A 15,470-nucleotide genomic window follows, 5' to 3' on the forward strand; every position below is an offset into this window, starting at 1 on the left:
TAGATAATGATCTACTACCACATGGATCATTCGCTCTCTCTCCTTGCTTATCTGTAACCTCCCACTGCAACTGTGAAATGGCCCCACCATCTGCCAACCATTTACTGCATTGCTCAATCCTAGTATACATGCATAATGGTCTCTCACTGTATCTTATGTGTAAGTTTATTTGTCCTCAAGATTAATGCTTATTCCCGAGCACTTAAAAGTACCTAAGAATACAAAATACATGACACTGATCTACATATAAATTTATTTAATTCTCTTGATGGCCATGTGAGACATTTATTATTAGTTCCACTTAACAGAAGAGAAAACTGAGGTACAGAAAAGCCAAGTAACTTGCCCGAGTTGCACAATAAATGTGGCATAACCAAAGTTTGAACCCAGGAAGTAGACATCCAGAACCATGAATTTCATAGCCTCCCCTGTGTTAGAGGTGCCACAGTGTCTTAACTTCTGATATCCTAACCTGGCTACTCCTCAGCTCTCAGAGCCTTCCTCTTTGGTTGTTTCTGTGCCCCTTCCAGGATGCAGATCCCTACTGCAGAAGGTCAAGGATGGTTCAACCACAGTGTTCATTCACTTCCTCTGGACCTGCTTGTGAGTAATTTAGCTTGTTGGTTGTGGAATCGCCATTCCATACCCACAAAAGGTGCTCCCAAGTCCCACTACTGTCTCTCCTGGCCACCAGTCTCTGCCACCCAACTACCAGGAGAAGACATCACTTCTTGCACAGGCCATTCAGCACTTTCAAGGTTTTATCTATATTTTTGCACATACGTACACTTACACTTGCACCCTTTATTCATATCTCTAAGAAAAGCCTCCAGCTCTCTATATTTCTGGGGGGAGACCTGTGTTAATGCATTTTCGTGCTGCTTATAAAGACATACCAGAGAGTGAGTAAATTGTAATGAAAAAGAGGTTTAATGTACTCACCATTCCACATGGCTGAAAAGGCCTCACAATCATGGTAGAAACCAAAAGGTACATCTTACATGGTGGCAGACGAGGGGGTGTTTCCCCTTATAAAACCATCAGATCTCATGAGGCTGATTCACTACCATGAGAACAGTATGGGGGAAACTGCTCCCATGATTCAATTATCCCCCACAGGGTCCCTCCCATAACACAGGGGAATTATGGGAGCTACAATTCAAGATGAGATTTGGGTGGGACACAGCCAAACCATATCAAGACACTGTTCCTTTTCCCTTCCTCCCTGGCCACAGTCTCAAGATTTCAAGACTCCTCAAGATTTCACTACACAGCTGAGGACATTTGGAAGCTTGCTCAATCTTTTATTTATTTATGTATTTATTTGAGACAAGGTCTCACTCTGTCATCCAGGCTGGAATGCAGTGATGCAATCATGGCTCAGGACAGCCTTGACCTCCCGGACTCAAGTGATCCTCCCATTTCAGCCTCCCAAATAGCTGGGACCATGCCCAGTTAAAAAAAATATTTTTTTGAGATGGGGTCTGTGTTGCTCAGGCTGGAACTTCCTCCTGCCTTCCATTTGCTCTCAAACAGCAGCACGTCTTGTTGAAAAGTGATCAGATTCATTTTATTGACTACACAGAAGCAATTCCATTTTCCACTGATAATATAATTTAGGATTAAGAATTCTGACTCAGTGTCTCCACAGGGACCTGTTCCTTAGCTTTCTGGATGTCGTTTCTGATATCACACCTTCCTAGATAGGTATTTCTGGAAAAGGATCTGATAAGAGGATGAATTTGGCTCTAAACAAATGCCCAGGGCCCCAGAAGATCTGTTGGGGCCACAGTCAGTTTATCTGGCAAAATTTAATTCCTTCCATTTCGCCACTATAGTAACTGTTTTTATTATGTTACCAGGAGCCACACAAAGGCTGACCCAGCAAGGTGGAGGACCAGCTGTTTGCTTGACTCGGGCTGGTGACGGGCCAATCTGGAGACAGCCTGGCTTCAAGAACAGCAAGGAAGCCCTTTGCACAGTTCCCACTGGAGTGGGGAGGCTGGAGATGAGGGCTGCATTCCACGTCAGACTCGTTTTATTTCTGGATATTTACAGACAGCTAGAAGTCAGAAAAACAGCCCAAAGGAGGAAGCCCCTGGCAGACCCGCTCCACTGGCTTCTCTCTGGAGTCACTGTTCTGAAGTGACAGGTGGAAGCTCTTTCAGTTCCTCCTTTTCTGGGTACACTTCAGACACCTTATTCATTTTGGTGAAAATCTGATTGATCTCCATGAACGTCTTGGCCTTAGTCTCGGGGACAATCAGGAAGATGTAGATGGTGGTGAGGAGACAGATCACAGCGAAGACAATGAAGCTGTATGGGCCGAGGCCCTCCTGCGGGAAGAGGGGCAGGTGACGTGTGGGATGGGCCTTGCCCATGGGCTCGAGCCCTACTGCATGGGGATCTGGTGAGAGTGGGCCCCACTCACCTGGATGAACGGGAAGATCAAGCCCACGGTGAAGTTGGAGAGCCAGTGCACGCTGCCCCCCACCATGAAGGCAGATGACCGAGAGGACTGCAAGAAGATCTCAGTGATGAGCAGTGCGGGGATGGGACCTGCGGTGGGAGGAGAACAGCCTCCCTGAAGGCAGAGAAGGCCCGAGCATCCCAGGCCTGGCCATGCAGGCCCTGGAGCAGCAGCGTCTCCAGGACTCAGGCTGTGGGGCAGCATGCAGGAGGCAAATGGCAGCGTACAGGGATGGCTGACCAGCGACCACCTGGGAGGCCCACTCTGCTGCTTGCACAGTCTGCGTGTTCCTACCCACACCACCACTTTACCATTTTCACCCTCATTTTGTGCCACCCCCCACACCCCTGCAGTGGAGCCGGGAAGAGATGCCATTTTCAGGCTGCATTGGGCCATCCCTGATGCCTCTAAGGAGCTCCAGCCAGGAGCTTCTGGAACTGGAGGGGGTGGTGACATCCTGAGGCCAGCTTCAGGTACGTACTGGGTCCAATGGCATGTCCCACAACGTAGGAGATGACACAGACGATGCTGATATATGGCATCCAGGACACTGTGTTCTGTGGAGAGAAAGCAGTTGGTTCACCTGGAGCAGACAAGCTAGGATGGGACCCCAGGGTGTGGCCAACCTGCCCTGGTGGGTGGAGGATGGCACCTGGTTCCTCCCCCCAGCAGTGCCACCTCGATGAGCCACTGGAAAATCAGCTGAATGTGGGCTGTGGGCTATTGATCCCTAGATGTCTGGCCACTTGCATTTGCTAAAACAGCTCACTGTGACCCCTTTTCCTTTTAAGGAAGGTCGGGGTGAAGGTGGGAGTGGCCCTGGTCTTCCTGGTGCAGCTCTGGGCTCTGGGGACCCTGGCCCGCCCTCACCTGCAGGGCCAGAGCCGCGGTGAGCACGCAGCACGCTGTGAGGCAGATGGAGAAGCCCAACAGCAACAGCAGCCTCCGACCCAGCAGCTCCACCACGAACACCTACAGGAGGGCAGCAGGGCTCAGGTGAGAGAGGCCCAGCTTCACCCTCCTTCCAACCCCTTCCCATGGGGCAGCTGTAAGGAGAGCTGGGCAAGCCGGGTGCCCACCCGTGTGAACGCACACTCACTCCTGTGTGCAAGACATGCCCTCGGTTGGCCAGCAGGAAGTCGGCTGTGGCTGGGATGTGGGACCCCCCAGCTGCCGGCCCCTGAGACTCGGCCCTAGGGCCTCCTAATCCGACAACCCTGAGCCTGAGGATCCGCGCCCGCCCGGAAGACCAGATGTTTGCATGCACCGGAGACGCTGCCCCACGGAGCCTGTTCCCATCCTGAGGTGGCCGAGCCTCACTCCAGGTACCCCGGGCTTGGAGCTACCTGGCATTGGGCTCTGCCCGGTCCAGGCACCCCTACATTCCTGTCAGGTGGTCGCCCCAGGCCCGGTGCAGCTCGGCAGGCCCTAGTGTGAAGGGCCGGTGCGGGACCAACTCCCACACGGAGCTTCTGTAGAAGGGGCTGGGCCTCCACGTTTGGGAACCACGGGCTGCCCTCTTGGCGGCGCCGAGGCTGGGACGTGGGGGCCCGAGGGGCTTTGGGTGGAGGCTGTGGGCTGCTCCTACGACACTCACAGCGCAGAAGGTCATGACCACGTTCACGGCCCCGGTGCCGGCCGTCACATACTGCACGTGCTCCTCCTTCACGCCGGCGCTCAGGTAGATCTGGTCCGCGTAATAGTATATCTGCAAGGCAAGTGCGGGGCTGGGCGGCTGCCCAAAGGAGGCAACCTCTGCGCTGGGACCCACGCCCCGCGCCCCCAGGCCCTCCCCAGCTCGCGAGCCACGGCCGGGCCCATACGGCGTTGACGCCCGACAGCTGCTGTCCGCCCATGAGGATGATGATGGATATCAGCTGCCAGCGCAGCGAGCGCATCCGGAACAGCTTCAGCACCGAGATAAAGCCGGCGGCCTTCTCGGCCTCGTCCTCCTGCCGGATCTCGGCCACCTCCGCGTCTACAGAGTCCCAGCCGCGCAGTGTCTTCAGGGCTAGGGAGAAATGGCGCCGTCGGACCAGGGTTGGGGGGCAAAGCTTGGAGGCCGTACCCGCCCGGGTCCTCGTTACCTTGCTTGGCGGCCGCTTCATCTTTCTTCTGAATCAGCAGGTATCTGGGGCTCTCGGGAAAGAAGGGCAGCAGAACGAGCTGCAGTGCCGCAGGGACCCCGGTCAGCCCCAGCAGGATCGGCCAGCCTGGGAGGAAGGCAGCGAGCTGGCACCAGCGGCCTCCCCACCACCCAACAGGCACCCTCTGCACGGAGCACGGAGCCGGCCCCATCACCCTGAGCGGGGCACAGGTCAGGAGGGCACAGCTTTCCCAGCCCTAAGAACAGCGATTCCCCGCAGTGGACCCTTGGGAAGCACCGGCATCAGGGCTCAGCAGCTATGCATCACCGCGCCCACCAGAGGGACCACACCCACGAGGCCAGCAACACCAAGTGCTGGTGAGAACGTCCCCGTGTCCTTCAGAGGACAGTCTCCCAGCGGCTGGAGGTGCTGGGCACACCTGGCCTGACCCAGCTGCCCGCTCCCAGCTCTGCGCCCAGAGAAGCCAGGCTACCAGGATACCTGAACTGGAATGGTCACCACAGCTTTGATGATAGAAAGGACACCACACACAGTGGGAATGTCCTGAATATTCCACGTAGAGGGGACACGTGGGCTGGCCGCACTCATGAGTGGAGTTTGATACTGCAGTGAACACGCAGCAAGACTCAGCGTGGACGCATCTCACAGACTAGGTGTTGAGTGCAAGTCCACACACTGTGAGGCTCAGAAATGGTAACATTCACCCTGCCACGGCCAAAGGTGAAACCAGAGGCAAAGCAAGGAAATGAAGCAGAGAGCTTCACAAACGCCTAGAGTATGTGGTTCTGAGTTCTGCTACAGAGCTCCCTGAGTCAGGAACCTGGCTGATTCACTTCTGGTCCCAGCTCCTAATGAGGGCATGGCACCGCAGCATAAGTGTCCCCAACACATGCAGGAGTGAAGGAGAAGCAGGAGCATGTGGCACTGAAACAAGGACCTAGTCCTGTGCCATGGGTCTGTATCCTCATGAGACCTTGGAGCAGTTTTCCAATCTCTCTGTGCCTCAGGTGATACACCTGTAAAATGGGTATGATACTGGCCCAGGCTTCATAGGACTGTTCTGAGGAACGCATGAGTTACTAAAAAAGACTTGGCACTTGGCCCACAACAAGCACTTTCTATAGAGAGCATCTAAGCAGCACAGAGCTTGATGGTCCACTTGACTGACTTGCAGGCAGGATGTGAAACCCTGATGGGAAATGGCTTATGTTTTGACTGATGGGATGATTGATGATGGTTTAAGGGAGAAAGTCATGCAAAAACAACACCAGTTAAAGGCATCTGTTCAACTTCCGTATGCTAGGCCCTGGGCTGTCTTGGGGAGGGTGGAGGCAGGGTCTGGGATGTCCTCACCACCTCACCCATGGGGCCAGGCCACCCTGACTCCTGGTACTTCCCTTTCTGGTCTGCAAAATGGGATCGTCACCGAGCCCCAGACCACAGTGTTGGTGGGAACAGTCCTGTGAACTGATGCTGGGCCTGCCCCAAGCACAGAGCCTGGCACACTGGTGGCTGTCATTGCTATGCCACGGGCCTCCATATGGACAGCCGCTCAGCAGGCAGAGAAGCAGATCACTCAAAGCCACCTCATCCATCTCCTAAGAGGGACAGAGAGTAAACACTAGCCAGTCCATCATCATGCCTTTGTCCAGGGCCTGCTGTGTGGACTCAGGACAGGATAGGCCCCCCAAGGACAGCCACCCTATTACAAGAGACCAGTCGGCAAAAAGCCCTGTCCTGTGGTGGTGGCTTTGGAGAATGAGGAGGGGCCAAGGGTGGTGGTGAAGGGGTGGGGGTGGTCCCGAGATGTCCTGAACTCACCATCTTCATTTGCAAGGAGATTCCGAAGACCAAAGATCTGGGCCACGAGGATGCCGACGGTGATGAAGAGCTGGGGCACCACCCCAAGAGCCCCCCTCAGGTTTTTAGGGGCCAGCTCCCCTAAGTACATGGGGACCACATTGGAAGATAGACCTGGGAGGAGGTGAAATCGAAACACCATCAGGAAAAATTAGTCTGGCAGGGACAAGCTGTGTCTTCAAGTATATTATTCTTAGCAATCACATTATTTGGGCCAGAACTCTCTGAAAACTACAAACGAGCTCACCCACAGGGTCCCTTGTTTCAGCCCATGTCATCTGGAGGCCCCGGCCAGCTTGACCTAGGGCCTTCCCTCTGCCCCGGCCTAAGTCGAGACCCGCTCATGTTTCTGCTTTTTGTGGAGGATCTGTTTAATACATGGTAAGGCAGCTAGGTATGATGGCTCATGCCTGTAATTTCAGCACTTGCAGAGGCTGTGGGGAGGGTAGACCACTTGGGGCCAGGTGTTTGAGACCAGCCTGGGCAACATAGTGAGACCCTGTTTCCACTAAAATATATGTGTATATATACATATATGTGTGTGTATACGCATAATATATGTGTTTGTATGTGTGTATATATATGGCCTGTGTGTATTTATATATGGCATGTGTGTATATGTGTATATGGCCTCTGTGTATGTGTGTGTGTGTATAGCCTGCATGTGTGTATGGCTTGTGTGTGTGTATATGGATATGGCTTCTGTGTGTATGCATGTGTGTTTATAAATATATATATGCCTTATATATATGGCCTGGTGTGTGTATATATACATACATGGCATGTTGTATGTGTATATGGCCTCTGTGTGTGTGTGTGTGTGTGCATATATACACATATATATAAATCCTGGGTGGGTGTATGTGTGTACATGGTGTGTGTATGCGTGTATGGCTAAGGACCCCTGGCCCTCAGCATATAATAAACCAATGCAGAGATACTTTCATATACCTTTAAGAACAAGTTATATGTCTCAATAAGCATTAGAAATTTCAATACATATTATGGAATATCTGCATTTCTGGGATGTATGTAATGTCTGAACTACTTCTGAATCCCCAATATTTAAACTTGTCCATTTTTCCATTGTACTAGAATCTAGTGGAGGGAAAACTTACTATATTTTATAGAATGAGATGTTGCCTGCTGTTAATAAAAAAAATAGGCAGAAATGGCCGGGCGCAGTGGCTCATGCCTATAATCCCAGCACTTTGGGAGGCCGAGGCGGGTGGATCACGAGGTCAAGAGATCGAGGCCATCCTGGTCAATAAGGTGGAACCCCGTCTCTACTAAAAATAGAAAAATTAGCTGGGCATGGTGGTGCATGCCTGTAGTCCCAGCTACTCGAGAGGCTGAGGCAGGAGAATTGCTTGAACCCAGGAGGCGGAGGTTGCGGTGAGCTGAGATCATGCAATTGCGCCCCAGTCTGGGTAAAAGAGTGAAACTCTGTCTCAAAAAAAAAAAAGGCAGAATTTAATTTTACAGCTTCCAAAGTATTTTCACACACATTGTCCTATTTAATTCTCCTAAAAGCACATTTAGAGGCTGGGGATAGAGAGGAAGTTTTACTAGTCCAAGTAGCATGTAGCCAATCCTGGGTCAAGCAGAGGCTCAGAGGATGTGGGTGTCTGACAGGGAGACCCTCAGGAACAGAGTTTGGAGCAAGTGGAGGCTGCAGCTGCTGTCGATGGTGGGGTGTTGGATGGCACTGAGACGGGAGGGTACCTGAGGCCATGTTTTCCTGCTTGGCAATTCTACCCACAGACATCTCTGATTAATATTTGAAAAGAGATATCACAGTTCATTAATACTGATTCTTCTCCATTTTCAGAGCAAAGAGGGGCAGTCTTTAAAGCAGCTCTTAGCATGCCTAGGTGGGAAGAGGGGGCAACACCCCACAGGCCCAGGGCAAAGAGCTGCAGAGGAAGGCAAGGCCTCCTGGGAGCTGAAGTGGAGGCTCTGTCCTTACCACTTAACAAGAGCCTGGGGGCCACTTAGCGGCAAGAGCACCTTAACTTAGTGAAGGACATAAAAGGACATAAAAAGACCTCCTTCAAACATCAGGAGGTCTGTGAAGAGATGGGGTTACCTGTATGTTAGTGGAAAGCAATCTCTATTTTTGTCTTTAAAATGATTCCACAAGGACGTCCCAGCCAGCTACTTCTGACACTGGAGTCAGAGCAAAGTGGCTTTTAAAGTTTAAATTCCTCCTGCTGGGCACCGCAGCTCACACCTACAATCCCAGCATTTTGGGAGGCCGAGGCGGGTGGATCACTTGAGGCTAGGAGTTTGAGAACAGGCTAGCCAACATGGCAAAACCCCATTTCTACAAAAAATACAAAAAAATTAGCCGGGTGTGGTGACTCACACCTGTAGTCTTAGCTACTCGGGAGGATGAGGCTTGAGCATTGCTTGAACTGGGCAGGTGGGGCTTGCAGTGAGTTGAGATCGCACCACTGCACTGCAGCCTGGGCAACTAAGCAAGAGTCCATCTCAAACCAACCAACCAACCAACCAACAGTAAGTTTAAGTTCCTCTGAGCCACTGAATACCTTCAGTCTTCCCACCAAGAAGCTGACTAATAACAAATCAGTGAGTACGAGCATGTTCAAATCACAGTCACACTCGTCTTGGCACCCCCTTGTCCAGGTAGTTGTTTACTTCATTTTAGAGTGAGCCATGTGGTTCTCGTTCATATGGGAGGTTTTATTTTTGTGTCTGTTTGTTTTGTTTGCAAGACAGAGTCTCGCTCTGTCGCCCAGGCTGGAGCACAGGTGCACAATCTCAGCTTACTGCAACCTCCCCCTCCTGGGTTCAAGCAATTCTTGTACCTCAGTCTCCCTAGTAGCTGGGATTACAGACCTACTCCACCACACCCAGCTGATTTTTATATTTTTAGTAGAGACGGAGTTTCACCATGTTGGCCAGGCTGGTGTCGCACTCTTGACCTCAAGTGATCCACCTGTCTCAGCCTCCCAAAGTTCTGGGATTACAGGCGTGAGCCACCATACCCGGCCACATGGGTGGTTTTAAGATGAGTGTCTAAGCAGCACATAGCTTGGTGACCTACTTTGCTGACTTGCAGGAGGTATGTGAAAAACTGACAGCTAATGGATTACCCAATGACCAGTGTTCTCAAACCATGATCTGAGGACCTGGGGATCCCAAGACCTTTTAAGGGTGTCTGTGAGATCAAAACGATTTTTGTGATAATCCTGAGATGATGATATTTGCTCTTCATTCTCTTTCTCTCATGAGCATATGGGAGTTTTCCAGAGAGTGCCCGCCACGCCACATCACAACTGACCTGACCCAGAGGTACGTCTGAGAATTCAGCTGTCTTTGATGAGGCCAGACATTCAAGAGATTTGCAAAAATGTAAAATAAAATAACTCTTCATGTAATAGGCTTATTTTAAAAAATGAATTAATATGACTCTCGCTTGCCATTTCTAATACAGCAAATATTGATCAATATAACCCACATGAGCAAAAGCTCTTTGGAGCCTTCGATAATTTTAAGTGTGCAAAGGGGCCTGAGACCTAAAACTTCGAGAACTGCTGACTTCAGAGTGAAGGTTGAGACTTTTAACTGATTGGTTATCTACTGGAGCCTACTATTTCTCCATTGGAAACAATCCTGTATTGTTAATGGTCAACAGAAGTGATTGGACCTGCTCACTGCTGACAACTTTTAGGAATCATCTATTTTTCAAGAAGTTGAGCCCACTGCAGAGAAAACCCACAGGTCAGGGCAAGATGGCAGAGACCCAGCCGGGTACTCTCAGGGAAAGCCGAGCACCAGATAAAGTTTGCCGTAGGGCTCATCAGCCTCCCTTGGGCATGACTTAGTCCATGCTTGGGAAACGTCTTGCATCTTTTTTTCATGTCTCTGTTACTGCCAATTAATCCCAGCTGAGGGGTTTGCAGACTGCCAGCCAAATTATCTGTTTGTCCCTATCCCTGTGTTTGGAAGAAACAAATGAGAGTTCCTTGGCAATGTTGGGACAGTGACTGGAGGGAGGCAGTGAGGCCCCCAGGAGGGGCTCCCTCGAGGGGCCCACCCTGCACTTGTAGGACCCTGAGAGCTTGCACCCTAGATGCCTCTCCCTTCCTGGGCCTGAGAAATACTGCCAACTAAGGATGGCAACTCAGGGAAAGCCCCCGACATGGCTGTACTCTCATTTCTCTTCAGTATGATGCAACTATGGGAGAATTTTCTTTTTTTTTTTTTTTTTTGCCAATCAGTTTGAGCTTTATGAGGTTGCTCAGGTTAGCCTTGAACTGATGACCTCGCTTCGCGAGCGCCATGACCTTCGGCGGGAGCCACTTTGGACCCCGGGAGAATTTTCTAAAGTCACCGCAGTACAGCCTGGCAGCCTAGGCTTGGAGGCAACAGAGTAGGCTTAGGAGAAGCCACCTCCCAGCGAGTCGGCACCCTCTCAGCAGGTGGGTGTTTCGGGAATAGAACTCAGGATGCCTTGGCAAACTTGAAATTCCCCTATAAAACTTAAAATGTGGCATTGTCAACACCTTTCTGGTGGTGGAATTCATACATTAGATTGTTTCTCAAGCTTTTTTGACTCTCACCTACAGTAAAAAAACACAAATACATTTTACACTGCAACCTGGTTCTCGTGTGTGTGTGTATTTATTTATGAGACAGGGGGATATGGTTTGGCTCTGTGTCCTCACCCAAATCTCATGGCGAGTTATAATTCCCATGTGTCAAGGGAAGGACCTGGTGGGAGGTGATTGGATCATGAGAGAGATTTCTCCCATGTTGTTCTTGTGATACTGAGTTCTCATGAGATTGGATGGTTTTATAAGGCAGTTTCCCTACTCTCACTTTCTCTCCCTCTCTCTCACCTGCTGCTGTGTAAGACGTGCCTGCTTCCCCTTCCATCATGAGTGTAAGTTTCCTGAGGCCTCCCCAGCCAGGGGGAATTGTAAGTCAATTAGACTTCTTTTCCTTATAAATTACCAAGTCTCGGGGAGTATTCTTTATAGTAGTGTGAAAACGGACTAAAACACAGGGTCTCACTGTGTTGCCCAGGCTGGTCTCAAATTCCTGAGCTCAAGTGATCCTCCTGCCTTAGCTTCCAGAGTAGCTGGGATTGCAGGTGTGAGCCACTGCACCCAGCTATCCTATTTTGAAAAAGAAAATGCTGCTCATTAAACAGATATCACCACCCACTAACTGGTCGTCACCTACAGTTTAAAGAACACCATGGGAGAAATGATCCAATCACCTCCCACCAGGTCCTTCCCTTGACAAGTGGGGTTTATAACTCAAGATGAGACTTGGGTGAGGACACAGAGCCAAACCATATCCCCCTGTCTCATAAATAAATAACATGGAAGAGACTGTGTTATATGGAGTAAGGATAAGGTTATATATGTGTGTGTGTGATACTTTATCTCAATATGTTCTAAATATGTTTACAACATATTGAGATAAAGGATTGGATTGAAAGGATTCTTCCCAGGTTAAGATTCTGCATTTCAGTCTTTCAAAGATGTTTCTTTGTAGGACACATCACAGTAAAGCTCTGCTTTCTTTTGCACCTGAGACCCACATAGAACTCAAGCATCTATATCACAGTAGAGGCATAGGAATGGCTTTCTATACACTTCAGAGATCACAGATTGGTTCTAGTCCTTGGGGGCCTGTTGTCCCCTTCCTGGACGACCCTCACAGAATGGCAATACAGCATAGCATTGTTTACCTGCACATATTCCCACCAAAAGTCTGGAAATAATGATAAGCTCAAAGGACTTGGCGACTTTGCTGCATCCCATTAAGATCGCAGGCACGATAGAAAATATGTTGTTGAACAGCAAGGCCCCTTTTCTGCAGAGGACAAAATATCGGTTAGTTTGGCTCAAGGATTTGCTCATTCATTCCACAAATGTTCCCCGAGTGTCTCCCTGCATAGGCTCCAGCAGTTACGGCAGTGGCTTTACTGCTGTGTGTTTAGCTCTCTGGGACCTGGGACTGACAGGTCAAGTGGGTGGCCTGGTGTGGGCATATTCTCTGTGTGGGGAGCAAATGGAAATGACCACAGTCCAGAGGACAACAGTGGTGAAAATGGAGGGAAAGGCTCTGTATTAAGATATAGTAAAAGGTTTTTGAAATCATTAGCTAATTTATCATTTTGGTGTAATCTTGAAAGCCAAACCCAAAATTGTCCTGGTTAAGGACATTAGAGGAAAAGAAAAGTATAGCCCTATGTCACTTATGTCAACATAGATGCCACAATCCTAAATGAAATCTTAGATTAAATTCAACAGCATACACAAAAACGTTTCAATGTATTTTACCATATTAAAGATTACATTTGGGCCGGGCGGGCACGGTGGCTCATGCCTGTAATCCCAGCACCTTGGGAAGCCAAGGTGGGCAGATCACTTGAGGTCAGGAGTTTGAGATGAGCCTGGCCAACATGGTAAAACCATGTCTTTACTAAAAATACAAAAATTAGCCAGTCGTGGTGGCCGGCACCTGTAATCCCAGCTACTCAGGAGGCTGAGGAACAAGAATTGCTTGAACCAGGAAGGCGGAGGTTGCAGTAAGCTGAGATCACACCACTGCACTCCAGCCTGGGTGACAGAGCTAGACTCTGTCTCAGTAAATAAATGAATAAGTAAAATATTGGGGGAAAACACTGGATTATCTCAACAGAAGCAGCAAAGTAAGTCAATAAAATTTAATACCATTATGGTTTTTAAATTTTTATTTATTCGTTTATTTAAAAGTTGGCCTAAGTTTCCTTCTTCCTTTCTTTTTTTTGACAGAGAGTCTCACTCTGTCACCCAGGCTGGAGTGCAGTGATTTTGGCTCACTGTAACCTCAGCCTCCTGGGTTTAAGTAATTCTTATGCCTCAGCCTTCCAAGTAGCTAGGATTATAGGCACGTGGCACCACACCCAGCTAAGTGATTGTATTTGTAATAGAGATGGGGTTTCCCCATGTTGGCCAGGCTGGTGTTGAACTGCAGGCCTTAGGTGATCTGCCTGCCTCAGCCTTCCAAAGTACTGGGATTATAGGTTTAAACCACTGCACCCAGCCATTTTTTGTCTTTTTTAGCCAGCCTTAACAAACTATAAATGGAGGAACTTCTTTAAGCTGATAAAGGGAACCTACCTAAAAACCTATATCAAACATCACACTAACTTGGAACGTAATCCCATTTAAGTCAGGAACAAGCCCTCCCTAGAGATCCTGACAGAAGCAAAGCAAACTTCTCCAGAGGGGCCTCCCACAATGGAGCCCTCATGATGAGAACCCTCATGAAGGACAAAGCCATTAATGAGTAGAGCTCCACATTCCTAAACACGTGAAACACTCGCCACACGTGAGAGCCGCTTACACTAACAGCACACCTTCAGACAACAGAATCAGATTGGGACTATAAAATCTTTAAAACGATTGTTGTCATAAAATAAGGAATCCAAATGGTACTATATTGGAGAACTGGTGGTATCTGATTTCAAGGCTTACTACAAAGCTACAGTAATCAAGACACTATGGTACAGGTAAATGAATAGACAACAGGCCAAGTGCGGCGGCTCACGCCCATAATCCCAGCACTTTGGGAGGCTGAGGTGGGCAGATCACATGAGGTCAGGCGCTCAAGACCAGCCTGGTCAGCATGGTGAAACCCCGTCATCTCTACTACAGCCACGTGCCTGTAATCCCAGCTATTCAGGAGGCTAAGGCATGAGAATTGCTTGAACTTGGGAGGCGGAGGTTGCAGTGAGCCGAGATGGCACCACTGCGCTCCAGCCTGGGTGACACAGTGAGACTCTGTCAAAAGAAAAAAAAAGAGAATAGACAAATAGATCAATGGAACAGACCAGAGAGTCCAGAAATAGACCCAAGTAAGTCTAGTCAACTTACTTTGGAGCAAAGGGAACACACTGGAGAAAAAAGTCCTCAAAAAATGGTGCTGGGCTGGGTGCAGTGGCTCATGCCTGTAATCCCAGCACTTTTGGACACTGAGGTAGGAAGATCACTTGTGTACAGGAGTTCCAGACCAGCCTGGGCAACAAAGTGAGATGCCATCTCTAGAAAAAATAATAAATTGACCAGGTGCAGTGGCTTACACCTATAATCCCAGGGCTTTGAGAGGCTAAGGTGGGTGGATCACCTGAGGCCAGGAGTTCGAGACTGGCCTGGCCAACACGATGAAACCCTGCATCTACTAAAAATACAAAAAAATTAGCCAGGTGTGGTGGCACACACCTCTTATTCCAGTTACTCAGAAGACTCAGGCTAGAGAATTGCTTGAACCCAGGAGGCAGGGTTTGCAGTAAGCTGAGACTGTGCCACTTTGCACTCCAGCCTGGGTGACATAGCAAGACTCTGTCTCAAAAAAGAAAAAGAAAAAAATCAAAAACTAGCTGGGCACTACTGCTAGTGCAGTCCTGTAGTCCCAGCTACTGGAGAGGCTGAGGCAGGAGGATTGCTTAAGCTAGGAAGTTTGAGGCTGCAGCGAGCCGTGATTGTGCCACCACACTCAGTCTGGGTGACAGAATGAGACCGTGTCTCAAAAACAAAAAAAGAAAAGAAAATGGTGCTGGAACAACTGGACGTCTACCTACCTGCAAGAAAATGAATCTAGACACAGACATTAGAATCTTCCCAAATATTAATTCACAGTGGCCACAGACCTAAATATTAAATGCAAAACGACAGAACTCCTAGAAGATAGCGCAGGAAAAAGAAATCTAGACAGTCTTCGGTTTGACGATGACTTTTCAGATATAACACCAAAGGCATAATCCGTGAAAGAAAGAATTGATCCTTAAAATAAAATAATTACAGAAAGTTAGAAAATATAAAATTAAAAGGCCAATATAGACAAAAAGGGAAGTTGGATGACAGTCTTAATAACTGACAAAATATAATTTGAGACAAAAATATCATAAAACACAGAGGTGTTATATGCATTACAAAAAAGTAAAATAATAATAGCAAAGAAGATATAATTGTCATATAGATGATGCCAACGGCCTCAAAATACATACA

At 48.9% G+C, this 15,470-nt stretch overlaps 1 protein-coding gene across 2 annotated transcripts in view; it reads right to left on the reverse strand.

The window, feature by feature from the left end:
• Positions 1–241: 241 nt before the first annotated feature.
• Positions 242–15,470, reverse strand: part of SLC2A5 (solute carrier family 2 member 5) — a 36,441-nt gene continuing 21,212 nt past the window's right edge. For both annotated transcript variants that reach the window (XM_035307622.3, XM_078330313.1), the window contains 9 exons: positions 12,167–12,291; positions 6,400–6,552; positions 4,558–4,683; positions 4,294–4,481; positions 4,068–4,178; positions 3,341–3,442; positions 2,952–3,027; positions 2,432–2,559; positions 242–2,336 (listed from right to left, as the gene is read on the reverse strand). In XM_035307622.3, the coding sequence (XP_035163513.1) occupies positions 2,133–2,336; positions 2,432–2,559; positions 2,952–3,027; positions 3,341–3,442; positions 4,068–4,178; positions 4,294–4,481; positions 4,558–4,683; positions 6,400–6,552; positions 12,167–12,291 (1,213 nt within the window). In that variant the 3' untranslated portion in view covers positions 242–2,132. The remainder of the gene's footprint in view (positions 2,337–2,431; positions 2,560–2,951; positions 3,028–3,340; positions 3,443–4,067; positions 4,179–4,293; positions 4,482–4,557; positions 4,684–6,399; positions 6,553–12,166; positions 12,292–15,470) is intronic.

Source organism: Callithrix jacchus, chromosome 7 (assembly GCF_049354715.1).
Source record: "Callithrix jacchus isolate 240 chromosome 7, calJac240_pri, whole genome shotgun sequence".
In the NCBI taxonomy this organism is placed as follows: Eukaryota; Metazoa; Chordata; class Mammalia; order Primates; family Cebidae; genus Callithrix; species Callithrix jacchus.